Source organism: Theropithecus gelada, chromosome 1 (assembly GCF_003255815.1).
Source record: "Theropithecus gelada isolate Dixy chromosome 1, Tgel_1.0, whole genome shotgun sequence".
Taxonomy (NCBI): Eukaryota; Metazoa; Chordata; class Mammalia; order Primates; family Cercopithecidae; genus Theropithecus; species Theropithecus gelada.
In genome coordinates, this window is record NC_037668.1 from 207,738,675 (window position 1) to 207,766,531 (window position 27,857).

A 27,857-nucleotide genomic window follows, 5' to 3' on the forward strand; every position below is an offset into this window, starting at 1 on the left:
GAAACGCCATTTATTCACTAGGCATGCTGAGCGTGGAACCAGGTTTCTTTCTTTCCAAGTAGTTTTGCTAGTTTAGAGAAAGAGAGACAGACACATAAATACATACAGAGAGAGAGAGAGAAAGTACTGAACCAGGAGCAGCAGGGGTTGAGTCAAAAGAGAGGGGCAGAGGAACGCGTCCCGTGCCCCAAGGCTGCCACGCGGAGCGCGGGCGCGAGGTGCGGGTTCCGGGGCCGAGCGCACGCCCGGAAGGTGGGAGGTGGGCAGCAGCGCCCCCGCCTGGCCCTCCTGTGCGCCCCGACCCGACGCCTCCCCGCCCGACCAGGTGCCTCGAGAGCGCACAGCTGGGAGGGCTCTCCCGGGCTCCGCGAGACTCACGCCCGCGGTGTGCTAGGGCGGCGGCGACGGTGACGGGCGTGGGGCGCGGCGCTGCCTCGGCTGCCGGGTCGTTGCAGCGAGCGCTCGGGCCGGCCTGGAGTCTCCGGGCTGAGCCGCCGCGCCTGCATCGTGCGGCACGCCGCGGAGGCGCTCGGGGACAGACCGCGCGGGCGCGCACAAAGCGGCCCGGGGCGACCCGCGCTGCGCGGACCCTCGGTGGGCAGCGCACCCCAGTCTCCCCTGGCTAGCGGCTGCAGGGAGCTCCGGCCCGCGGCCCCTCCGCCTCAAGTCTGGGAGCTGCCGGCCCCACTCTGTCTTTGCCTATGGGGATCCGAGAGTTTCCCAGCGGCGCACCCAGGGGAAAGAGCATCGCTGTGTGAGTAGAGCCCCGGGCGTGGGTGAGCGAGCCGGCGGGCGGGAGGCCGGAGCCCCGGGGTGGCCCTTCGCAGCTGGGACACTGGGCAGTCTGGGGCTCGGGGAAGGGCGGCGCGCGCGGCGGAGCTGCTCGGGAAGTTTCAGTCATTCTTTCCCTCGCCACTCGCTCCAAACCGCACTGGCCCGAGGCGCCCAGGATAGGGCACTGGGGACAGCTGCCCGGGGAAGTGGGTGAGTGGCGGCGGGAAGGGAGCAGCGCGGGCTCTGCCGCGGCGCTCGCCCCCGGAGGGCGCCGGCCGCGCTCTTGCTCTCGCCCTGAGATCTGCTCCTCACGAATCCCCTCCTCTCTGTCCACGCTCCCCGTGTCCACCCACCTGCCCGTGGCGCCTGCGACCTCAGTGGCATGAGGCGGTCACCGGACGTCAGCCCCCGGAGACTGTCCGACATCAGCCCCCAGCTCCGGCAGCTCAAGTACTTGGTGGTGGACGAGGCGATTAAGGAGGATCTGAAATGGTCGCGCTCCGTGGAAGATCTCACCAGCGGGCCCGTGGGGCTCACGTCCATCGAGGAGCGGATCCTGCGCATCACTGGCTACTATGGCTACCAGCCCTGGGCAGCGAGCTGCAAAAGTAAGACCCCCTCCGGTCATTTTCCTTGTCCGCCGGTCCGTCTCGTTACCACTGTGACAGCAGCCTCGGGGAGCGCATGCAGCGAGGCGTCCAGCCACCCCCTCCCGCCCTGCCTGCTGATACAGACCCAGGTTTGCAACTTTGAGGAAGAGGCCTGGAGACGGAGTTCTCCTGGACCTCTGAGGCTTTCTGATGCGTTCTCTTACACTCCTTCTTCTCCCACACACAGGATCTCTCTGTATCCTTATCCCTCCACCTCCAAATGTTGGGGACACTCTTATGTGGCAGACCGTGGGAAACAAATCAGAAACTCAGAGTATCCCGGACAGTGTAGCTTCCCCGCGGATCAGAAAGTCTCACAGGGTCCTGGGTCAGGTCTCACCAGGCTCAGCTGGAGATACTGATTTAGGTAGCCAGGATTTTAACTCTTCCTTGCATCTCCTAGCCCAGATGATAAAGAACAATTCTTGGGGTCTTCATTTTAGATGCTGTTCACGCCCTTTTCCCCTGGATTTTATCAGCCTTCAGTAAGGAGGTTGTCTAGGGATCTCTCTAGTTAGTGGTGTTGGTCAAGCAAGATGAATGTTTGGTGTCAGGTGGAGAAGCTGACATGGTTTTCTACCAGTGGGTCCCAGCTAATGGCTTTGAGGATGCTATGATCAATTAGACAGACATTATCTTATGTCACCACGACTAATTCGATGTACATTTCTTTTTCTCACTTTGCAAGAGAGAGGTTGATTATGATGAAGTCCAGATATCTATACATATAACCATAATTAGGTGGTCTCATCACTGTAGTTTGACATAAAGGATGGCCATTTGCCACCTCAGTCAGTATGAGAAATGGGCCTTGACTTCTTTCATTTGAAATAAAGACTAGATTAATAGCTTGTTGATTTTGAGTTTTTTTCTACCTTTTATTGCTTAAAATTGAAACATTCTTTATTGGTCTTTAGGGGAAAAACGGGCGTTTGTAATTTAATAATATTCATCACTTAAAAAAAATGTCTATCTTTAGATTATTCCTAAAACCTTCGAGTCCAAGGCAAAGGTCAGTGGTATGCTAGCAGTGAGCTGGTTAGTTTTAAATTATTTTCAGGAAGAAACAGGATTTGAATGTTTTGCTTTCATGCAGCTTTTAAAAGACTGCATTTCATTGGGTATAAGCCTTTAAAAAAATTATCTGTATCTCTTCCAATCTCTTGCCTCTGCTGCTAAAATTGTAGCTGATTACAAAAGGAAGACAAGGGGCCAAATTCTCTTTTTGGTTGGAAAACCCTGGGCATGGGATAACAAAAATTAAACCCCATCGGAAACCATATTTCTTATGGGCATGGATGGAACACTCAATTTTTATTTTTGCTTTCTAAAATTCTGTTAGAAAATAGCAATTTTCTATTCTTATTTCCATTTTCTGCTTCCTTAATAACAAAAGACAGTGGTATAAAGGACAGCCTTCATAAAGTCATCTCTTTAGTGCTTGAAGTCATAAAAAGGTTTTGTCTTTATAAATCTATTTGTGACTGGCTGCATGTGCTTTGTGGAAGTTATCACCAAGGTTTGTGATTTGGGGACTTGGCAGAGAGCTTACGGCAGTGATGACTGTTCAGTACAAACATATTTTGTAATGAAGAGAAGATAAGGGCTATGTGGAAATGGAGTCCCTGGCATCACTGGAGGTATTCTTAAATGCCTCTCTCTGAGGCTTCATTGGAAGAGTAAATATTAGCAGGCAAGGCTACAGTGGTCACTGAATATGAATAAAATCAACTCATTCCACTCTCTCTATTCCTGTGAGGATTCTTCTTTATTCCAAGGTATTTCCTTGTTACTATAACGCTTTAGGTGACAACTGACATTTTGGTGAATTGATTAGGTGTTATGTTTAAATTTAGAGAGGGTAATGTTTTATTAATGTATTAATGTAGCAAAAGAGGGTTTTTTGTTTGTTTTTTTGTTTGTTTATTTGTTTTGTTTTGTTTTTGAGAGGGAGTCTCACTCTGTCACCCAGGCTGGAGTGTGGAGTGCAGTGCTGCGATTTTGGCTTGCTGCAACCTCCACTTCCTGAGTTCAAGCGATTCTCCTGCCTCAGCCTCCTGAGTAGCTAGGATTACAGGCGTGCGCCACCACATCCAGCCAATTTTTGCATTTTCAGTAGAGATGAGGTTTCACTATGTTGGCGAGGCTGGTCTTAAACTCCTGACCTCAGGTTTTCCACCCATCTTGGCCTCCCAAAGTGCTGGGATTATACGTATGAGCCTCTGCACCCGGCCCAAAACAGGTTTTAAGGCAGAACTTTTGCTGTTTGCCATTTCTACTCAATTAATAATAATAAAGACGCTTATCTATTACCTGTAGGCGTCACCTAGTTGCTTTATTTGTTGGTTGGTAATTGTACTCTACAAATGGGGAGAGATGATGTTTACAAAAAAAAAAAAAAATTCTCATGATCTCCAGAGTGAGTTATGGAAGCTCCAAGCTATTATGTCACCTTTCAGTCATCTTTCAAAGTATTTATCTACGTCCTAACTGAAGGAATTGCCATTGAAAGTTTCTAGACTCTTTGAGAGATGTGAGTCACTTGCCCTTGTAGCAGAATAAATCATTTGATTGACCTAATATTCATTTGTATCCTCTTCATTTTAGATTTTGTTTGGGTTGTTAAGATAAATGAGGTAATTGTGAACAGTACAGAAATTACCTTTGCTCAATATTCTCAACTCAGTCATTTGGGTTCACAAGCTTCACTCTAGACAAGAGAATTTTGTAAAGGATTTTTTTTTTTTTTTTTTTTTTTTTTTGACAGAGTCTTACTCTGTCACCCAGGCTGGAGTACAATGTCATGATCTCAGCTCACTGCAACTTCTGCCTCCCAGCTTCAAGCAATTCTCCTGCTTCAGCCTCCCAAGTAGCTGGGACTAGCACCACCATGCCTGGCTAATTTTTTGTTATTTTTAGTAAGGATGGGGTTTCACCATGTTGACCAGGCTGGTCTCAAACTCCTGATCTCGTGATCTGCCTGCCTTGGCCTCCCAAAGTGCTGGGATTACAGTTGTGAGCCACCGTGCCTGGCTTAAAATTTATCCAACTTACCCCAATAATAGTTTCTTTTTCTTTCTTTTTTTTTTTTAGAAAGAGTTTTGCTCTGTCGCCTAGGCTAGAGTGCAGTGGCACAATCTCGGCTCACTGCAACCTCTGCCTCACAGGTTCAAGCGATTCTCCTACCTCAGCCTCCTGAGTAGCTGGGATTACAGGTCCCCGCCACCATGCCTGGTTAATTTTTGTATTTTTAGTAGACACAGGGCTTCACTGTGTTGGTCAGGCTGGTCTCAAACTCCTGACCTCGTGATCCGCCCGCCTTGGCCTCCCAAAGTACTGAGATTACAGGCGTGAGCCACCGTGCCCAGCCTCGGATTCTTTTTTAAAAATCCCAAAGCCTCCTAGGTCTGAAAGGGATGGCTTTTATGAAACATTCAACTGAGAATTAAACTATAAACAAGGAAGCAGGAAGGGCCCAGTTCCTCTTCACAGTGGCAAAAGTCCTCCAAGCTCCACATTGCATGTTTTTGAACCAAACCACTTGGCAGTATTCCTGGGAATTCTTCAAATTATCATCTGTGAGTGAATCCAGGGCCCAGAAAGCACCTGGGCCACAGGAGGGGCTCAATAAATATTTGTTGAATAGATGGATGGCTGCTGCCTGAAATACTGACCTCTGGGACAGGGAACTTTGAATGTGCCTCTGTAGTGATTTGTATCATTTACTTCTTCATGCTGACTTCCTGTTATGTGGAATTGCTTTCCTCTTTCCTGGTTCTTCCATCACAAGTGCTTCCTGAACCACAGACTGGACCAGAATTCTTGGTGATAAGCTTTGGTTTAGCCCAGGGTTTCTCAGTCTCAGCACTATTAACCCGTTGTGCTGTATACGTATTTGTTGTAGGGAGCTGTCCTGTACATTGTAGGATGTTCAGCAGTGTCTCTGACCTCTGCCTATTAGATGTCAGTAGCTTACCACCCTGCCCCCGAAGTTGTAGCAACCACAGTATCCCATGGGGGGCAGCCTTTAGTTAAGACCCACTTGTTTAGGGTAGCCCCCAAATTTGTGCTGCAGTAGAACTCTCTTTTGCTGCCCAGTAATGCTAAACACACAGGCTTACCTTACAAATTCCTGACACTCTCCTTCCTTCACCTTTCTTCCTGGGCCACTTTTTAGGTTTTCAGGATGGCCAGATCAAGTAATCATCACCACTGGCAGTACAAGTGTCTTCTGAAGATTTGGAAGAGCCTGTTCCTTCTGCAGCTGGCATGATTCCACAACCAATCATCATAAATTGACACCCTGTAGGATGTGCTTTAGAATTCAGGAGACTCTGAACAGTTTCTTTTAATAACTTCCTTTTCTTCCCTACTTTTGCCCCAGTAGAAGAGAAATGACTGTTTAAAACATCTTCTGCTTCCTTTTCCTTTCTCATTTCTCTGGGGTGGACACCAATTAGGGAGGAGATGGCTAGAGAAGGGAGGAGGAGAATCAAAGACCAGGAAAAATCTGTATAGTGGACAGCCAGCCCCAGGCCTCTGATAGGGTGGGGCAGCCGCTGGCATTTCTACACAGGGATGATGGGAGGAACATATCTTGGAGTTTCCAGATAGAGGCTCTGCTGCAGGATGAAGGAACACCTATGAATACACCTTTATTTTCATTTATTCCTTTAGCAAACCTTTTCCAGCATTCAGTGTATCTCAGAATAGAGAGAGAAGTGCTGGCAGAGGCACTGTCCAGGTGTGCCTTCATCTAGAAATACAGGTCAACACAAACCTGCATTAGAACACACACATTCTAAGGGTGGGCAGGATGTTTTACTTTCCAAAAGGTTTCCCTAAAGAATGTTTTCAAATAGTGAACTCTTAAATCCTTTTCTGGGAAAAAGAAAAGACCCCAAAACATTTTAGGAATAGCTTTCTTGAAGGGGGTCATGCTTATTGCTTAACATGAAGTGCAATTATCATTTGAGTAGATTTATACACTCTGTTGAATATCAACTATTATTCACTACAGGTTCTGGTATGTTGGGATTTAAATGATTTTTTTCAGAATGTGAATGGATTGAGTTTTAAGTCATTTGTAAAATGGAGAGAGGGTCAGTCTTAAAAGACCGACTATCTCTAACCCACTCCACCCGCCATTGGCAATGTGAACCTGGGGCAGGAACATGCAGGTTACTGAATAAATCCCAGCTTATCTGGGTGGAGGTTTTCTAGTTCAAGCTGAAAAAATGTAGGGCACTGAATAACACACCTGGTGACAAGGAAATTGCATGTTTCAGGATTCTCCAGGTTTAAAAGTTGTAAAGGGTTTGTATGAGGTGAGGGGGAAGGGCTCATGGGGAAAGGCTATCTTCCTAGTGTCCCTGTTAGTTCACACTGAACTGTGAGTATATGGTGCTGGCGTAGAGACCAGTGCTAAATGGAACAGTGCCTTGTAGTATCATTGAATTCATGGTGAGCAACTTCTGTTTGATCCTCCTAAAATAGTAAAGGTCAGGTCAGCAATTCAAAAATGACCCACTTGTAAGAGATGTATAATTTGGTTGTAAAAGTTTATTCTAGAATGGAGCTTGGCATATGAAATATGAGATGGAAAAGATTTTAAAGGAACATAATTAGAGGGCTTGAGGGGGTGGTGAGTTGAGCATTAAGACCACAGTGTTTTTTATTGGGTCAGATAATTAATTTTATTCCTACATATGCTAACAATTTAGTAAACAGTTTCTGAGTTTTGATGTAATGAAAATGCAGAACTATTATCTTTTAAGGAAACGAGGTGACCCCAGCTCACTCAGATCATTGCCGTGGGGTTATAAACCCTTCACATCTGCCATGGGGTTAGAAATCCTTCACACCTATTCATGTGCCTCTATTTTCATTTATTCATTTAGCAAACTTTTAAAGCATTTACTACGTGCAAGAATACAGAAATAAGTGATGGGAGACACAGTCCTCACCCTAAAAGCTTTCCAACTAGAGCAGGTGAAATCTGAAGTACGCATGTGGTGGTAATGGGGAAATGGCCTTACCTCCAGGGAAGTGAAGTCTTCCAGGCTTTAAGGAGACATGGGCAAGGAGAGTTCTCATCGCTCTTCAGAAGTCCCTCCTGGATCTCATTAAAAAGAGTGTAGTTAAAACACTCCAGCTTTGAGCCTTGGTCCTTTCCTTAAGCAGCTGGAAACATTCAGGTTAGTTGCGTTCAAACATAAATTCGCATGCAAATGCACCATTGATGTTTGTTAAGCATTTTACTGTAAGCTGAGGGGTGTCCACTCAGTTTTTTTTTTAATGTCTGGAGGAGCAGAGGAAATAGAATTCACATCCCAGCTTCATAGCTATATGACAAGTTCACTGCTATCAGCCTCTAGTTTCACTGGGCACGGTGACTCATGCCTGTAATCCCAAAGCTTTGGGAGGCCAAGGTGGGTGGATCACGAGGTCAGGAGTTCAAGACCAGCCTGGCCAAGATGGTGAAACCCCGTCTCTAATAAAAACACAAAAATTAGACGGGCGTGGTGGTGGGTGCCTGTAATCCCAACTTCTCGGGAGGCTGAGGCAGAGAATTGCTTGAACCCGGGAGGCGGAGGTTGCAGTGAGCCGAGATCGTGCCACTGCACTCCAGCCTGGGAGACAGAGTGAGACTCCATCTAAAAATAAAAAATAAAAATAAAAAAGGAGATAATAGAACTAGTTTCTAGGATTGTCATGAAGATTAAATGAAATACAGTAGTCCCGCTTTATCAGAGGGAGAATGCATTCCAGGCCCCCAGTGGGTACTGTGGATAGTACTCAACCCAATATACATGATTTTTTCTTAGACAGTAGTGAGCAGGTGGTGTAGACAGCGTGGATAGGCTGGACAAAGGGATGATTCACATCCTGGGTAGGACGAAGTGGGAAGATTCAAGATTTCGTCACGCAACTCAAAATGGCACACAATTCAAAACTTGTGATATGTTTCTGGAATTTTCCTTTTAGTATTTTCAGACCATGGTTGACCAAGGATAACTGAAACCGTGGGAAGCAAAACCGTAGATAAGGGAGGACTCTTTCAATGTCTGTACAGCTGGGATCTATTAATGCACCTTTATATTCATTTATTTTAGCAAATCTTTTGAGCTTTTACTTTGTGCCAGAATGCAGAGATTAGTGATGGCAGACACAGTCCTTGCCCTAAAAGTTTACTTACTGAAGTGGGTGAAATCCGAAGTGCTTGTATGGTACGATAAAGATCAGTTTGCAGTGCCTGGAGAGCCCTTTCTCACATCGGTGAGTTCATTCTTCAGCTGGAGGAGTCATTCACAACAGAAATAGAGGGGAGGTTTGCATTCCAGGTGAAGGGACAGCATGTGCACGGGAATGTAGTCAGCTATTGCTAGAAGGTAATTCCGCTTGATTGGAACATCATGGGGCGGGAGTGTAATGTATGAAGTTGGACTTGTGAGCAGAAACAGACTACAGTACATTACAGTACCGGTCATCTGATGCCTGTCACCTTCCTCATCCAGGTCCCAGCCTAAGTGTCACCTCCTCCTGAGAGCCTTTCCTGATTACAGGAGGTCCTCTTGCATCTCCTGTAGTGTTGTCACCTCTTTTACATAGTCATGACTAGTTTAAGAAAGTGGCTGAAGCTCTTGCAGATAGAAAGCTGTCTAGGAGCAGGGCTTGTTATTATGTCTCCACCCCTCACTGTGGTCTTGGCATATAGAACTCTGGTGATTCTTCCACAGTGCACAGAGCATCTCAATCAATAAACGTTTGTTCAATGTACTAATAAAAGGCCTAAGTGGCCATTTCCTCATACACCTACACAAATGGCTCCTAAGTAAGCATCTACATTTCTGTAGCATCTTCCAGAATTATCCTGCATAGAGACACTTCTAATTGCATTCCTCTGTCAAGAAATGGGACTCCCATTGCTGGTTCCCTTCAGTCTTCACTTTAACTCTGCTAAAAAGTAATCACACTCCTAGAGCTTACATTATCCAATCTTATGTTGGCGTGTTCTGTTCAGTTTTGATAACTTTAAAAAATGATGTGGAAAAAATGAACAAGGCCTAGGGAAACAAGAAAAAAATGTATTAATGGAATCAAACATGTGTTCTACAGAGAAGGTTAAAGGATTGGGGAGGAGGAGATTAGGTAAGAACGTGACATGTCTTCATGAGAACCATCAGAGCAGACACCTTTGGAATGTCTTCCCAGCTCAAGACCCCTTAACTGCCCTGCACTACATCCTCAGTTTGGGCCCTTAGCAGCCAGACTGGCATCATCTTCCTCCTGGGCAGTGTAGATTAGACCAGGGGTAGACTCCTGATCCTTGCTAACTCACTCAGCTCCTCTCTCCTCCAATTCGAGGTTAACACCAGAAAGTTGGGGTCTAGTCTGACAGTGGTCTATTGAGTGGAGGAGGCTGGTCTGTCTCCCATATGGATAGAGAGGCAGAGAAAGCTAGTCTACATAAAAGAAGGCAGCGGCAGGTGTGTCAGGTAATCCAGAGAGAGCAGTGGTGGTTTCCAGGACTCCATGCTGGGGCCTGTTTCCGTCCTACATCAGTGTGTTGCTGCAGCTTCTTCTCCAAGCCCCTGAGACACCACTGTTGCAAAGCAGCAGCCTTCTTCCTGCGAAGTGAGCAGAAACCAGGTTCTGTTCCATGCAACTGCAGCCTCCTTTCTGGATAGGATTTCAGAGCCATTTCCATTCAAGCCCATGCATGACAAAATAAGGATCTATGTACCAATGAAGCTTCAACTGGAAATACAAAATCACTTTCTGACTACTAAGATCATAAATAAGGTCAGGAAGCCTCAGTCACTGGAGAGATTCACAAAGATATGGACCCCCAGTCACTTGAGCTGGATTAAGTACTTACTTGTCCCACAGCAGGAGGATGAACAATATTTCTTTTTTTTTTTTTTTCACATGATGTATTTTGGTTCAAAGCAGTGGTGAATGTGCATTGATTAATCGAGCAAGGAACCAGTTTTGTTTCATTATCTTACTGCACAACCTAGAAAGGGACTTGTGCAGTTAGGAACCTGGTAAATTCTTCCGGTGGATGATGGTGGCAAGCACTGAAACAATTGCCTAGGACATGGGCACAGATCTTTCCTTCATGCAGCTTAATTTATGACAGCATTTGAGACTGGAGGAAAAGAATTGCTCTCCTCAGGTGATTTGCAGTGTTAAAGGCTAGAGGCTGTTTTGGACTCCTCAGACAGAGATACTTAGTGCAACTGCTCAGAACAGTTTTCTGGTTTTGACAAATGTTTTCTGTGACATTCAAATTTTCTCCTTGTCAGTCTGCTAGGTACCATTTCCAGTACTTGACCAGATCAGGATCTATCAGGAAACTATTTTTTATCTTTCTTCACCATCTACTTGTAACAATGTGGTGTTATAAAAGTTCAGGTCTGTCCTCAAAGTTTTATTCAAAAGGGTCAGAAGAAAAATGTTTCTTAGTGTATGTCAATTTTGCTGCCTTACTTTCTTTTCAGAAATTGAGGCAGCTCACTTTTGATGCATGTACATTAAGATGTCCTGTTTTTAGCCAGTGATGGTGGTGCAGACCTGTAGTCCCAGCTACTCTGGAGGCTGAGGTGGGAGGATCGCTTGAGTCCAGGATCTCAAGGCTGCAGTGATGTGTGTATGATCACACCACTGCATTCCAGCCTGGGTGACAGAGCAAATTCCTGTTTTTAAAAAAAAGTGCTTTTTTCCTTAAAAAAAAAAAAAAAAAAAAGGAATAGAATGATGATGGTAGGTGTATTAGTCTGTTTCATGCTGCTGATAAAGACATATCTGAGATTGGGCAATTTACAAAAGAAAGAGGTTTAATTGGACTTATAGTTCCAAGTGGCTAGAGAAGCCTCACAATCATGGGAAAGGCAAGGAGGAGCAAGTCACGTCTTACATGGATGGCTGCAGGCAAAGAGAGAGAAAGCTTGCTCAGGGGAACTCTTCTTTTTAAAACCATCAGACTTATACACTATTATGAGAACAACATGGAAAAGACCTGCCTCCATGATTCAGTTATCCCCCACCAGGTCCCTCCCACAACATGTGGGAATGCAAGATGAGATTTGGGTGAGGACACAGCCAAATCAGATCAGTAGGTATGGGACAGTTGAGTTTTGTGCAGTATTCTGTTCATGCTGTACACGTGTGAGAGTTTAATAAACATTTTCCATGGTAAAAGTGCATTACACTAGTGTGAGTACCAAGGAAGAACTGAAGTCCCTTCCTATATACTTTCTTTTCTTTAAAGAATAGGCCAGGTAAATAGTTTGAAGACTTCTAAATGTCATATTCCAGAACAACTAGTTTCAAAGGTTTATTCAAACACTTACTTTTTTTTTGAGACAGAGTCTTGCTCTGTCGCCCAGGCTGGAGTGCAGTGGCACAATCTCAGCTCACTGCAAGCTCTGCCTCTCAGGTTCACGCTATTCTCCTGCCTCAGCCTCCCAAGTAGCTGGGACTCCAGGTGCCCACCACCATTCCTGGCTAATTTTTTGTATTTTTAGTAGAGACGGGGTTTCACCGTGTTAGCCAGGATGTTCTCAATCTCTCGACCTCGTCATCCACCTGCCTTGACCTCCCAAAGTGCTGGGATTACAGGCGTGAGCCACTGTGCCCAACCTCAAACACTTTTACTTTAAGTCGATATTTTGTTGTATTAACTATTAAATGTAAAAATCTTTCATTTACTTATTTATTTTTATTTTTAGAGGCAAGGCCTTGGTCCATTGCCCAGCCTGGAGTGTAGTGGCACAATCATTGCTCACTGCAGCCTCTAACTCCTGGGCTCAAGCAATCCTCCTGCCTCAGCCTCTTGAGTAGCTGGGACTATAGGCTTACACCACCACATCTGGCTAACTTTAAAAAAAAAAAGTTTGTAGAGACCAGGGTCTCACTATGTTGCCCATGCTTTTCTCAGACTCCTGGCCTCAAGCAGTCCTCTCACTTCAGCCTTCCAAAGTATAAACTTCTTATATAGGTTTATCTGATTTAGCAGTGGGTATGATTTCAAAGTTACATGTAAATAAAGCATATGTAATTATGATTAATTGTGAAAATCCTCAGAAAACATAGTACTGGTGTATGAAAAAACGTGTTCTATCCACAACTGACATTGTATCTGGTGATTGTCTCTCAATACATTGGAGATTTCCTGTGTGGTGGCCGGAAGGTGGAAGAAGGAATATTTTTCAACACCACCATGTGGTCCCTCTAGAGAAGCCCATGGACGAGGTCGGGGCTTCAGAAAATCACTACATGAAATTTCAGACGCTATTTAGGGAGGAATTCATTTGTGAATGGGTTGGAAGCAGATGAAATAAAGGATCTAACTGTTGAATGTAAATTCATTTATTTGTTAATCTATTCAATGATTCATTCATTCCTTCTTCATTCAATCATCAAATAATCCACGACCTCTAAAATGCAGTAAATACATTAGCTCCTCAGGGAAGTATATACTAAATATATGGTATGGTTGTTATTTCTCAGAAAATAACATAGTGGGATTACAAGACATGCACATCTCGATCCATCAGCTGAACTGGATTGGTTCCATGCCGTACTTTCTTTATCTTGGAGCCCTCTCACAGGTGCAGTAAATGTCTCTTTTTGCTCTTCCTAAATATCTTGGGAGTATTTTCAACCAACAATGACCAGTCTTAAACTAAACTCTATATTGTGTACATAATTTTGCATAATATTTTATTGTAGGGCACCACAAACAGCTTCTTAGCTACAGGGGGCAATACTTCAGGAAACTTCTTTTCTCTTCCTTTGGAAACTTGAGCTCTGCTGCTCAAATCAGAGTTCTCATTTGTTCGTTTGGTGTATCCCAGTCATTAAACTTTTTTTTTTCTTTTTCATGAAATCACACCACAATGAGGATTTTTGACTGGGTCGATGAGACCAAGCTACTAAACTAGCACATTTCTTCTCTAATGTTTTATGCTGCCAGCATTATCTTTCTTTCCAGCTCTAAGAAAGCTAGCCTGAGACGTTTTTCTTCCTCTAACTAGAGGCCTGGCAGAACTAACATGGACTAGAATTTAAAGGAGTTGGGATATGCTCCCAGCTCTACCTCGTCTCTCTCGCACTACTGTACATTATGTTTGTGCAATTTCTCCAATTCCTTTAGGAGAAAGTTCCCAAGTTCATAGAAATGATCTTTTAAAGCTGTTTTCTTGACTGTTCCACTTCACAGTAATAGCATTATCCAATTCATATAGATGTGAATGGAGTGGTGGTTCTGAGGGGAGTCTCTACTTTTATACACTAATAAAAACCAAAATGTCCTGGTGAATGTGACTGTAACTTTACATAATGTCGAGAACAGTAAGCTCTGGAGTTTTGTTCAGCACTTTCATGCTTGAGTTGATCCTGGAATCACTGCCCTTGGTGAATACATGTAAGATAAGAGTCAGGGATTTGGCTGAGCTAAAATACAGGGTAAGATTGGGTTGTTAAAGGATTATCCCTCCTGCTCCTCTCTTTCTGACTTGCTTGCTTCTGGCCTTGATCCCCACCTTTTCTTTGTGCTGAGCACATGGAAGTCTGAGTCCCAAAGGGAAGGCTGGGCCTCTTTGGAACAGATGATTCCTAATGGTCAGCCGGTGGTCTGAGGTCACTTGAATACCCAGGGCCATCCCCTGGATTTCTCAGTGGTTTTTAGGCTGATGTGGCTTCTTTGTAGCGAGGGAGGAACCTTAGGCCACCCGAATCTCTTGGTCACCTGTGCCTGATAAGACTACTGTGTGTGATAACAGTCATCTTCTAGGGACTTGGATTTTTTGTCCCAAGACCTCAGCAGTGCACTGGTACTGCCTCATTTTCTATGTGGAGATGTCTGTGTGATTTGGGGGAAACATAGCTATAAAAGACATTTTGGAGCCAACTGGGAAAATTTGAAGGTCTATTGCTTATTAAATTATTGTATGGGGGCCAGGTGCTGTGGCTCACACCTGTAATCCCAGCACTTTGGGAGACCAAGGTGGGTGGATCACTTGAGGCCAGGAGTTTGAGACCAGCCTGGCCAACATGGCAAAACCCTGTCTCTACTAAAAATACAAAACTTAGCCGGGTGTAGTGGCACACACCTGTAAACCCAGCTACTTGGGAGGCTGAGGCAGGAGAATCGCTTGAGCCCAGGAGGCAGAGGTTGCAGTGAGCCCAGATCGCACGATTGCACTCCAGCCTGGGCGACAAGAGTGAGACTCCATCTCTCTCTCTCTCTCTCTATATATATATATATATATATACACACACACACATATATATATGTATGTGTGTGTGTGTATGTGTGTGTGTGTCTCTATATATGTGTTTGTATGTGTGTATGTGTGTGTCTGTGTATGTGTATGTGTGTGTATGTGTGTGTATGTGTGTGTATGTGTGTGCCTGTGTGTGCGTCTGTATGTCTGTGTGTATGTGTGTGTCCGTGTGTGTGTCTGTGTGTCTGTGTGTGTCTGTGTGTGTGTATGTGTGTCTGTGTGTATGTGTGTCTCTGTGTGTGTCTGTGTGTGTGTCTGTATGTCTGTGTGTGTGTCTGTGTGTGTGTATGTGTGTGTGTGTATGTGTGTGTGTGTTTCTTGTGCTTAATAGTACCAGTGTGGTTATAGAAGGTCCTTTTTCTTAACAGTTGCTGAGATATTTAGGGATAAAGTGTCATTTTGTCTGTAATGTACTTTAAGTAGTTCATCAAAAGTACACACAGATACATCAAATGACAGACGAATAAAATGTGGCCAAATTTTAATATTTGATGAATCTAAATTTTATATATATATATACACACACACACACACACACACATATTCATGGGATCATTTTCTCAACCTTTCTGTAAATGTTAACATTTTCAAAATAAAAAATGTCATTGCTTCAGCCAATGGCCTTGCATAATTCAGGCTTGAAAGGGAAATACTATGCCTATTTACTTCAGTTATTACAAAATAAGTTAGCCAGAGCAAGGAGAATGGTGTGAATTTTGGCGAGTTGTCCTGAGGGAAGGTGGAAATTCTTTGTCACAAAGGGCAGCACTTGTCTTCCCTGGCTTCAGCCACACTTAGCGCCATCTTCCAGATAGAACTGTGCCTAGGACAGAGTCCACGTTGGTTGCACTCCCCCGTCCTCTGGCCACATCACTGTTCCTCAGATACGCTCATTGGTGTGTGGTGACCAATAAAGATGCTTGTCTCAGGCTCCAGAATTATTTTGATAAAGGAAATCTATTTTTTCAGAGATTTAGACTTCTAGTTCATTTCTTTAAATGGTTTAATGTTGCACCCTAAAAATAAACATATGTCCAGATTTGGGGATCACTTGCCTTCCCCAGGAGTGGGCAGGTAGCGTAGAAACTTAGTCTGCAAAAGAGACTGTTCTTAAAGTACTCATTGGCCTGTAGTGCAGATTGCATTTCGTGTACTGGTCTTCTGAATGCTGGTGTCTTATCTTCCTATTGTATTTTGCATCTTTTCTGACCAACTCTCATTTATGCTCAGGCGTTCTGTCCTTTTGCCCAGCTGCCAAAACTTAGCGTGAGGCCACGGGGCGGGGACTGGCGGCGGGGACGGGGAAACCTTTTTGAGGGCCGCTCCAGAGGAAGTTGCTGTATCTCTGCTCCCTGGAGACGGATGGGCTTGTGGCAAGAGAGAAAGAACCAAATGGGCTTCTCGGTCTCCTTCCTCACTCTGTACTCCGGCCTCAGACTGTTGAGGATTTCCATTTGCCTTCAGCTGCTTAGAACCCTCGGTAGGATTCACCTCACGGGTGAGCCATCTCTAGCAGGGTGGTGGTATGCTGTTTGCGGATAGAGAGAGACCTGAAGTTAGAGTAATGAAGAGATTACACAGGAGTTCAATCAGAGATCATATTGCTTTTGTCTCAAGGTGAATATATGAGAATTGGAGGCAATGTTGTAGGTTACAGGGTTACCCTTATTAAAAGGGGAAGATGTGCTTCTTAACAATAAGAAAAAGGGAGGTCACAGAGAAAACAGAAATGCCATGGTGTGAAAGAGCAAGTATTCATTGTGCTGGGGTGGGAGCAATTGATTGGTTTCAGAATGAAATATGCACAAGGTTGGAGAAAGGAGCATTGAGTGGAAGGCAAGAGTGGAATTTGAATTTCAAATAGTGTTTGTGAGACGAAGCCTGTGTGATTGTGCTAACCGTGAAGGAGGAGAGATGACCACTCCTCATAAAGCTGCCATGAGCGTGTTTGCAGTTGTGTGAGATGAATGGAAACACTCATTTCTGATACACACCCAGCAGTGGGATGTCAGGGTTGTAGTGTCCTGACGGACAAACTCTAAGGTGAGCACCACGTACTGCCTCTGGTGTTCATACCCTTGAATAATCACCTCGAGTGTGGGTGCGACCTGTGAGTAACTTATAAGCAAAAGAATATGGCGCATCGTGGGATATCAATTATGGAATTGCATTATGTTACATGAGATTCCGTCTTGCTAGCAAATTCACTTCAGAACTTCTCTCTCCCTTGTCAGCCTTGATGAAACAATGGCCATGTTGGGAGGCCCATGTGACAAAGGATGGCAGGTGGCCTTTAAGAGTTGAGGGCAGCCTCTGACCAACAGCCAGCAAAAATCTGAAGCTCTCAGTCCTACAACCACAGTCAACAATGCTGTAGGCAGAAAAGCAAATCCTTCCCTGGTTGTGCCCCTGGATAGAACAGCCTTGGCTGCTTTCTTGATGTCAGCTTTGTGATACCTTAAACAGAAGGCCAGCTAAGCTGTACCCAGATCCCTGTTTCACAGAAACTGTGAGATAACACATGTGTCTTGTTGGGTTTGTGATAATTTGCTACATAGCAATAGATCACTAATAGAAGACAAATCAAGATTCAGAGAAGCAGAACCACAAGACAGAGAACTCCCTTAACCAAAATACGCTTTCAAAGGAAATCAAATTTTCAAAAATAACATTTTAGAACACTATGTAATTTTTTTATAGACTGCTTTTCAGAGTTCTTTTAAGTTCATAGCAAAATTGAGCAGAAACTACATAGATTTCTCATTTCCCCCCCCACACACACACATGCATAGTCTCCCCCATCTTTAACATCACCCACTAGACGGGTCCATTTGTTACTACTGATGAGCCTGCACTGACACATCATTATCACCCAGAGTCCATAGTTTACACCAGGGATCATTCTTGGTGGCACACATTCTGTGGGTTTCTACAAATATGTAATGACATGTATCCACCGTTACAGTATCATACCAAATAGTTTCATCGCCCTAAAAAATCCTCCATGCTCTACCTATTCATCCCTCCGTCCCCTCAAACCCTGTCTGGCAATCACTAATCTTTTTCCATAGCATTGCCTTTTCTGGAATGTCAGGTAGTTGAAGTCACATAGTAGGCAGCTTTTACTTTCTTTATTATTATTATTATTATTATACTTTAAATTCTAGGGTACATGTGCACAATGTGCAAATATGTTACACATGTATACATGTGCCATGTTGGTGTGCTGTACCCATTAACTAATTATTTACATTAGATTTCTCCTAATGCTATCCCTCCTCCTCCCCCCACCCCACGACAGGCCCCGGTGTGTGATGTTCCCCACCGTGTCCAAGTGTTCTCATTGTTCAATTCCCACCTATGAGTGAGAACATGCGGTGTTTGGTTTTTTGTCCCTGTGATAGTTTGCTGAGAATGATGGTTTCCAGCTTCATCCATGTGCCTACAAAGGACATGAACTCATTCTTTTTTTACGGCTGCATAGTATTCCATGGTGTATATATGCCACATTTTCTTAATCCAGTCTATCATTGATGGACATTTGGGTTGGTTGCAAGTCTTTGCTATTGTGAATAGTGCTGCAATAAACATACATGTGTATGTATCTTTATAGCAGCATGATTTATAATCCCTTGGGTATATACCCAGTAATGGGATTGCTAGGTCAAATGGTATTTCTAGTTCTAGATCCTTGAGGAATCTCCACCTGTCTTCCACAGTGGTTGAAGTAGTTTACAGTCCCACCAACAATGTAAAAGTGTTCCTATTTTTCCACATCCTCTCAAGCACCTGTTGTTTCCTGACTTTTTAATGTTTGTCATTCTAACTGGTGTGAGATGGTATCTCATTGTGGTTTTGGTTTGCATTTCTCTGATGGCCAGTGATGATGAGCATTTTTTCATGTGTCTGTTGGCTGCATAAATGTCTTCTTTTGAGACATGTCTGTTCATATCCTTTGCCCACTTTTTGATGGGGTTGTTTGATTTTTTTCTTGTATTTTTGTTTAAGTTCCTTGTAGATTCTGGATATTAGCACTTTGTCAGATGGGTAGATTGCAAAAATTTTCTCCCATTCTGTAGGTCGTCTGTTCACTCTGATGATATTCTTTTGCTGTGCAGAAGCTCTTTAGTTTAATTAGATCCCATTTGTCTATTTTGGCTTTTGTTGCCATTGCCTTTGGTGTTTTAGTCATGAAGTCCTTGCCCATGCCTGTATCCTGAATGGTATTGCCTAGGCTTTCTTCTAGGGTTTTTATGGTTTTAGGTCTAACATTTAAATCTTTAATCCATCTTGAATTAATTTTTGTGTAAGGTGTAAGGAAGGGATCCAGGTTCAGCTTTCTGCATATGGCTAGCCAGTTTTCCCAACACCGTTTATTAAACAGGGAATCCTTTCTCCACTTCTTGTTTTTGTCAGGTTTGTCAAAGATCAGATGGCTGTAGATGTGTGGTATTATTTCTGAGGGCTCTTTTCTGTTCCATTGGTCTATATGTCTGTTTTGGTACCAGTACCATGCTGTTTTGGTTACTGTAGCCTTGTAGTATAGTTTGAAGTCAGGTAGAGTGATGCCTCCAGCTTTGTTCTTTTGCTTAGGATTGTTTGCAGGCTCTTTTTTGGTTCCATATGAACTTTAAAGTAGTTTTTTCCCAATTATGTGAAGAAAGCCATTGGTAGCTTGATGGGGATAGCATTGAATCTATAGATTACCTTGGGCAGTATGGCCATTTTCATGATATTGATTCTTCCTATCCTTGAGCATGGAATGTTCTTCCATTTGTTTGTGTCCTCTTATTTTGTTGAGCAGTGCTCTTTTATTTTCTTTTATTTTGTTGAGCAGTGCTTTGTTCTCCTTGAAGAGGTCCTTCACATCCCTTGTAAGTTGGATTCCTAGGTATTTTATTCTCTTTGAAGCAATTGTGAATGGGAGTTCACTCATGATTTGGCTCTCTGTTTGTCTGTTATTTGTGTGTAGTAATGCTGGTGGCTTTTGCACATGGATTTTGTATCCAGAGACTTTGCTGACGTTACTTATCAGCCGACGGAGATTTTGGACTGAGACAAGGGGTTTTCTAAATATATAATTATGTCATCTGCAAACAGGGACAATTTCACTTCCTCTTTTCCTAATTGAATACCCTTTATTTCTTTTCCCTGCCTGGTCGTTCTGGCCAGAAATTCCAGCACTATGTTGGATAGGAGTGGTTAGAGAGGGCATCCCTGTCTTGTGCCAGTTTTCAAAGGGAATGCTTCCAGTTTTTGCCCATTCTGGATGATAATAGCTGTAGGTTTGTCATAAATAGCTCTTATTATTTTGAGATACGTCCCATCAATACCTAGTTTATTGAGAGTTTTTAGCATGAAGCGCTCTGAATTTTGTCACGGGACTTTTCTACATCTGTTGAGATAATCGTGGTTTTTGTCTTGGTTCTGTTTGTATGATGTATTATATTTATTGATTTGCGTATGTTGAACCAGCCTTGCATGCCGGGGATGAAGTCAACTTGATCGTGGTGGATAAGCTTTTTGATATACTGCTGGATTCAGTGTGCCAGTATTTTATTGACGATTTTTGCATTGATGTTCATCAGGGATATTGGTCTAACATTCTCGTTTTTTGTTGGGTTTCTGCCAGGCTTTGGTATCAGGATGATGCTGGCCTCATAAAATGAGTTAGGGAGGATTCCCTCTTTTTCTATTGATTGGAAGAGTTTCAGAAGGAATGGTACCAGCTCCTCTTTGTACCTCTGGTAGAATTTGACTGTGAATCCATCTGGTCCTGGACTTTTTTTGGTTGCTATGCTATTAATTATTGCCTCAATTTAAGAGCCTGTTATTGGTCTATTCAGGGATTCAACTTCTTCCTGGTTTAGTCTTAGGAGGGTGTATGTGTCCAGGAATTTATCCATTTCTTGCAGATTTTCTAATCTATTTGCATAGAGGTGTTTATAGTATTCTCTGATGGTAGTTTGTAAATCTGTGGGATTGGTGGTGATATCCCCTTTATCATTTTTTATTGCATCTATTTGATTCTTCTCTCTTTTCTTCCTTATTAGTCTTGCTAGCGGTCTATCAATTTTGTTGATCTTTTCGAAAAACCAACTCTTGGATTCATTGTTTTTTTGAAGGGTTTTTTTGTGTCTCTTATCTCCTTCAGTTCTGCTCTAATCTTAGTTATTTCTTGCCTTCTGCTAACTTTTGGATTTGTTTGCTCTTGCTTCTCTAGGTCTTTTAATTGTGATGTTAGGGTGTCAATTTTAGGTTTTTCCTTCTTTCTCTTGTGGGCATTTAGTGCTATAAATTTCCCTCTACACACTGCTTTAAATGTGTCCCAGAGATTCTGGTATGTTGTGTCTTTGTTCTCATTGGTTTCAAAGAACATCTTTATTTCTGCCTTCATTTCATTATTTACCCAGTAGTCATTCAGGAGTAGGTTGTTCAGTTTCCATGTAGTTGTATGTTTTTGAATCACTTTCTTAATCCAGAGTTCTAATTTGATTGCCTTGTGGTCTGAGAGACAGTTCATTGTGATTTCTGTTCCTTTAAATTTGCTGAGGAGTGTTTTACTTCCAACTATGTGGTCAATTTTGGAATAAGTGCAATGTAGTGCTGAGAAGAATGTATATTCTGTTGATTTGGGGTTGAGAGTTCTGTAGATGTCTATTAGGTCCACTTGACGCGGAGCTGAGTTCAAGTCCTAGATATTCTTGTTAACTTTCTGTCTTGTTGATCTGTCTAATGTTGATAGTGGGGTGTTAAAGTCTCCCATTATTATTGTGTGGGAGTCTACGTCTCTTTGTAGGTCTCTAAGGACTTGCTTTATGAATCTGGGTGCTCCTGTATTGGGTGCATATATATTTAGGATAGTTAGCTCTTCTCGTTGAATTGATCCCTTTACCGTTATGTAATGGCCTTCTTTGTCTCTTTTGATCTTTGTTGGTTTAAAGTCTGTTTTATCAGAGACTAGGATTGCAACCCCTGCTTTTTTGTTTTGTTTTGTTTTCCATTTGCTTGGTAGATCTTCCTCCACCCCTTTATTTTGAGCCTGTTTGTGTCTCTGCAGGTGAGATGGGTCTTCTGAATACAGCACACTGATGAGTCTTGACTCTTTATCCAATTTGCCAGTCTGTGTCTTTTAATTGGGGCATTTAGCCTGTTTACATTTAAGGTTAATATTGTTATGTGTGTATTTGATCCTGTCATTATGATGCTAGCTGGTTATTTTGCCCGTTAGTTGATGCAGTTTCTTCCTAGCATCAATGGTCTTTATAAATTGGCATGTTTTTGCAGTGACTGGTACTGGTTGTTTCTTTCCATGTTTAGTGCTTCTTTCAGGAGCTCTTGTAAGGCAGGCCTGGTTGTGACAAAATCTCTCAGTGTTTGCTTATCTATAAGGATTTTATTTCTCCTTCACTTATGAAGCTTAGTTTGACTGGATATGAAATTCTGGGTTGAAAATTCTTTTCTTTAAGAATGTTGAATATTGGCCCCCATTCTCTTCTGGCTTGTAGAGCCAGAGAGATCCGCCGTTAGTCTGATGGGCTTCCCTTTGTGGGTAACCCAACCTTTCTCTCTCTGGCTGCACTTAACATTTTTTCCTTCATGTCAACCTTGGTGAATCTGACAGTTATGTGTCTTGGGGTTGCTCTTTTCAAGGAGTATCTTTGTGGCTTTCTCTGTATTTCCTGAATTTGAATGTTTGCCTGCCTTGCTAGGTTGGGGAAGTTCTCCTGGATAATATCCTGAAGAGTGTTTTCCAACTTGGTTCCATTCTCCCCATCACTTTCAGGTACACCAGTCAGACATAGATTTGGTCTTTTCACATAGTCCCATATTTCTTGGAGGCTTTGTTCATTTCTTTTTACTCTTTTTTTCTCTAAACTTCTCTTCTTGCTTCATTTCTTTCATTTGATCTTCAATCACTGATACCCTTTCTTCCACTTGATTGAATTGTCTACTGAAGCTTGTGCATGCGTCACCTAGTTCTCGTGCCATAGTTTTCTGCTCCAGCAGGTCATTTAAGGTCTTCTCTATGCTGTTTATTCTAGTTAGCCATTTGTCTTATCTTTTTTCAAGATTTTTAGCTTCTTTGCGATGGGTTCGAACATCCTCCTTTAGCTCAGAGAAGTGTGTTATTACCAATCTTCTGAAGCCTACTTCTGTCAACTCGTCAAAGTCATTCTGCATCCAGTTTTGTTCCGTTGCTGGCGAGGAGCTGCTTTCCTTTGGAGGAGAAGAGGTGCTCTGATTTTTAGAATTTTCAGCTTTTCTGCTCTTGTTTCTCCCCATCTTTGTGCTTTTATCTACCTTTGATCTTTGATGCTGGTGACCTACAGATGGGGTTTTGGTGTGGATGTCCTTTTTGTTGATGTTGATGCTATTCCTTTCTGTTTGTTAGTTTTCCTTCTAACAGTCAGGGCCTTCAGCTGCAGTTCTGTTGGAGTTTGCTGGAGGTCCACTCCAGACCCTGTTTGCCTGGGTATTACCAGCGGAGGCTACAGAACAGCAAATGTTGCTGGTGGGCAGCTTTTTCAAATTGGCTTCTTTCACTTAGTAACAGGCACTTAAGGTTCCTGCACATCTTTTCATAGCTTGATAGCTCATTTCTTTTTTGAATAACATTGTATTGTCTAGATGTATCCCAGTTTATTTATCCATTTACCACTGGAGGACATCATGATTACTTCTGTGTTTTGGTAATTATGAGTAAAGCTTCTATAAACAAACATTCATGTGTAGATTTTGTGTGAACATAAGTTTTCAACTCCTTTGGGTAAATGTTAAAGAGTTAAATTGCTGGATTGATCTCTGTAATTTTTGATATGTAAGTAGGAATGAGCTTAACACATTGAGTAACATTTCCATAAGAAAAATTTTTACATTTGTATCATCTAATTTACTTCAAAATGGTTTTTCAAAATTTATACCTATAACAACAAAAAATAAGAATAAGATTGATGCTAAACTCTCTCATTCTAGCGGTAATACTCATGTATGGGCACATGAACTACTTAAAAAAATTTCCATCCATTTTAAGAGATACGTTCTAATAATTTTATGTTAAATAATTATCAAACTTGTGAAATGTTTGCATAATTTTCATTTTTAAAGTACTAATAAAAACTGAAATGGAGGCCGGGCGCGGTGGCTCAAGCCTGTAATCCTAGCACTTTGGGAGGCCGAGACGGGCGGATCACAAGGTCAGGAGATCGAGACCATCCTGGCTAACACGGTGAAACCCCGTCTCTACTAAAAAGTACAAAAAACTAGCCGGGTGAGGTAGCGAGCGCCTGTAGTCCCAGCTACTCGGGAGGCTGAGCCAGGAGAATGGCGTAAACCCGGGAGGCGGAGCTTGCAGTGAGCAGAGATCCGGCCACTGCACTCCAGCCTGGGTGACAGAGCGAGACTCCGTCTCCAAAAAAAAAAAAAAAAAAAAAAAAAAAACTGAAATGGTAACCCAATTTAGAAGAAATTTTTGAACACTTAAATACTTATGGACACAGAAAATTAAATAACTGAATTTCCATTCTTATACTTGATTTTTGTCTCCCAGAGTATGATCTATTGCCCTGATACTTCACAGAGAGATATATAAGGGAGAAAAAGGAATGGTATAAAATTGCTTGCTGCTAAAGAAAATTATTATTTATGTATTTTAAAATAGATTATTTTTGGTATCAAATAACTATGGCAGTTAGATTCCTGAAATAGATATAAAAAGTAATGTAGTAGTTTTATTTTAAAATATTAATGTTTATAAATTCTGAAAATTGTATCTTATAACTTTCAAATTTATTGTGGAAAAAATTCAGAATGAATGAAAACATTCAAACTTTATACATTTTTTTTCAGAAGTCTTTGATGGAGGGTACAGAAGTCAAAATGTGTGAACACCTCTGATAAACCCTTCCCTGTTCTTGGCACTGTAAATTTTCTGCATAAGCCCCTAGCCCTCTGCTTCCTGTTTAATGCTGCATGTTGCCAGCATTAAACCATGGGCAGCAGCAATCATGGAAGTCAAGTCGACCCATAGTGAACGAATTTTCTCGTAAAGCCAGGGAGAAATGGGATAATTTTCTGAGCGCTGAGGTCACACTATGGGTTCTGTAAGAGGTAATTTATCAAATAGTTTTTTAGAAGAAAAGTCAGCATATCACTGAGTGAGTGAGTCACTGTCTCTCCCTTTCCTTTACTCACAAAGAATAATAATAATAATTGGAACCTGCAGTTTTGCACATAACCTAAATCTACTGAGAGAGAATATAGTAGAGTGATTAAGATGATGGACTTAATTAGTCATTGCTGAGTTTGAATCCCGCTACCTACTTATTGCCTGGGCTCTGGGGGAAACTAGTCAGCCTCTCTGAACCTACTTTTCCTTTTCCATAAAATGACAGTTCAGATAATTGTTGAAAATATTTTGAGATAATGCATCCAAAGGGCTGAATACAGTCCTGGTGTTTGGAAGGTGGTTAGTTAGTGACAGCTCTGGTTAATATTAGATTATTATCGTTGGAAGTCTTGACTTATAAAGGGAATCTTATGAAAGGGGTTCTTTATAGGGCCCTTTCAAAAGGAGACCTTCTCTGATGTATTTGAAATATAATTTGACTCCCTAAAATAATGCAGGGTTGTAAGTAGTATCAGTGAGCTGTTACTGTGTAATGCTTCCTGGCAATTTACCCTCATCTGATCGCTATACCTTATATGTAGTGAAACATGGCTATGCACTCCATGAATATGTACAAGTCTGATTTGTCAATTTAAACAATTAAATCTAAATAAAGTCTTGGTGGCTTAAAGCAATAGTACAAACATTTAAAGACTGTGTTCTCCTCATGTCTGCTAATATATAATACATTTGGCCAAAATAATTCTCATGGTCAACCCCAAGTCAAAGGACAAGACAGTACTCTGTCTACCATGAAACAATGGCAATGTGCAGATATATAGTGAGGAGTAAAGATTTGGCCCAATGATACAATCTACCACAAGGGTGGAGAAACAGAATTAGCCCTTAGGGCACACCTGAATTCCAGTTTTGGGGCTGCCAGTTCCATTGGTGTCATAGACCAAGTCTCTTATCCAGCTTGACCAACATTACCTTTTATGTTCAATTAAGGGATTCGGCAAGATTGCATCCTGAATCTCTTCCAGCACTAAACTTTTAATGCATCTGAGATTTATTTACAATTAGAAAATGTACTACTCTGTAAATGAGGGTTATTGAGAAAAGTAGCCTAATCTGACCTCTTCACTTTGTAGTGGAAAAAGCCCACTACTTTACCCCTGATCCTAAATCATTGGAAATGGACACACATAATAAAAGAGGTTTTTTTCCTCTTACCATGCTTTTTCCTTTTCGTTTCTTTTAGTACATTGACTAAAAATATATTGACTAAATCTCTTTGGATTAGTTATGTTGAACACTACGACATGGTGGATTGAGTGTTTGCATTTCAAAGCTTTGGAAATGAGAAGAATGATCACTTGGATTTCTAATGCAATCCTTAAAGAGTCTGACTATTTCTGTTGGACCCAGGAGCGCCTGGTTCTGGGGTAACATTTTCCAGACAGCAGAGGAAACAGAAGGGGCAACCAAGAGACCACTCAGGTTTTCACTGGTTTGTTTACCTATGACAACTACAGGGATTAGAATAAGTTTCTTGAATAGGATGGTGCACCACTGTTGAAGCCACTTCAAACTCATTGGGATATTTGTGGAGAGTAGCTCTCTAGAGATTGAGCAGGTAGAATAAATCTGGCTGAGACCTATTCCTGGAGGTGAGGAAGATGACAGAAATAGAGAAATTTTAAGAGCCAGGTACAGTGGTTCACAACTCTAGTCCCAGCTACTCAGGAGGCTGAGGTGGGAAGATCTCTTGAGTTCATGAGTTTGAAGCCATGAGGAACTGTGATTCTGCTATTGCATGCCAGCCTGGCTGCCAGAGTGAGACTCCATTTCTAAAAAAAAAATTAAAAATTTTAAAAAATGGAAAGAGAGAGAGAGAAACTTTGTAAGGTTCTTGAAAGGTGCAGCTACTGGGAGGTGTCGCTTTGAGAACAATTGATGAGGGAAGCTACTGCAGACCTGGATGTAGAGTTATTTATTCTACCCCTGGAGATTCCTAATGAACAGAGTTGTCTCTGCCATTGCAGCATGAGCTCCCTTTGATTGGTTGCTCATCAAAAATCTTTTGATTTTCTTCCTTACTGCAAAGAGGTATTATAATTTCCCACCTGGCAATCTATAGATGTTAGAAGGTGAAATGAAAACTATTGAACAATTTATTCGTAGGACCCTCATATTTTTGTGTGGTTCTCAGAGTGCCACTGAAGTTTGTGAACTTTGAAAAAAGGCCTTATCTCACCATATCTCAACAGGTGACCCTTGAAAAACATGGGGGTTGGGGCATTTATATAGTAAAAAATACTGCATAAGACATTTGACTTCCCCAAAACTTAACTACCAGTAGCCTACTGTTGACTGGGAGTCTTACTGATAGTATAAACAGTCAATTAACACATATTTCATCTGTCATGTTTATTATAGTTTATTGTATACTGTGTTATTACAATAAATTAAGCTAGAGAAAAGAAAATGTTATTAAGAGAATCTCAAGAAAAGAAAATACATTTACTATTCATTAAATGGAAGTGGATCATCATAAAATTCTTCATCCTTGTCATCTTCACCTTGAATAGGCTGAACAGTGGGAGGAAAATAAGGGGCTGCTCCAAAACAGCATTGTACTGGTACCAAAACAGATATATAGACCAATGGAACAGAACAGAGGCCTCAGAAATAACACCACACATCTACAACCATCTGATCTTTGACAAACCTGATACAAACAAGAAATGGGGAAAAGATTCCTTATTTAATAAATGGTGTTGGGAAAACGGGCTAGCCATATGCAGAAACTGAAAATAGACTCCTTTCTTACATCCTATACAAAAATCAACTCAAGATGGATTAAAGGCTTAAATGTAAGAGCTGAAACTATAAAAATCCTAGAAGAAAACCTGGGCAATACCATTCAGTACATAGGCATGGGCAAAGACTTCATATCTAAAACACCAAAAGCAATGGCAACAAAAGCTAAAATTGACAAATGGGATCTAGTTAAACTAAAGAGCT

General features: G+C 42.2%; 1 protein-coding gene across 1 annotated transcript in view; it reads left to right on the forward strand.

Annotated features, from left to right (window-relative positions):
• The first annotated feature begins 335 nt into the window (after nucleotides 1-335).
• SLC35F3 (solute carrier family 35 member F3) overlaps nucleotides 336-27,857 on the forward strand; it is a 404,451-nt gene continuing 376,929 nt past the window's right edge. Inside the window, exons 1-2 of the mRNA XM_025392151.1 lie at nucleotides 336-754; nucleotides 1,153-1,382. Of these exons, the coding sequence (XP_025247936.1) occupies nucleotides 702-754; nucleotides 1,153-1,382 (283 nt within the window). The 5' untranslated portion in view covers nucleotides 336-701. The remainder of the gene's footprint in view (nucleotides 755-1,152; nucleotides 1,383-27,857) is intronic.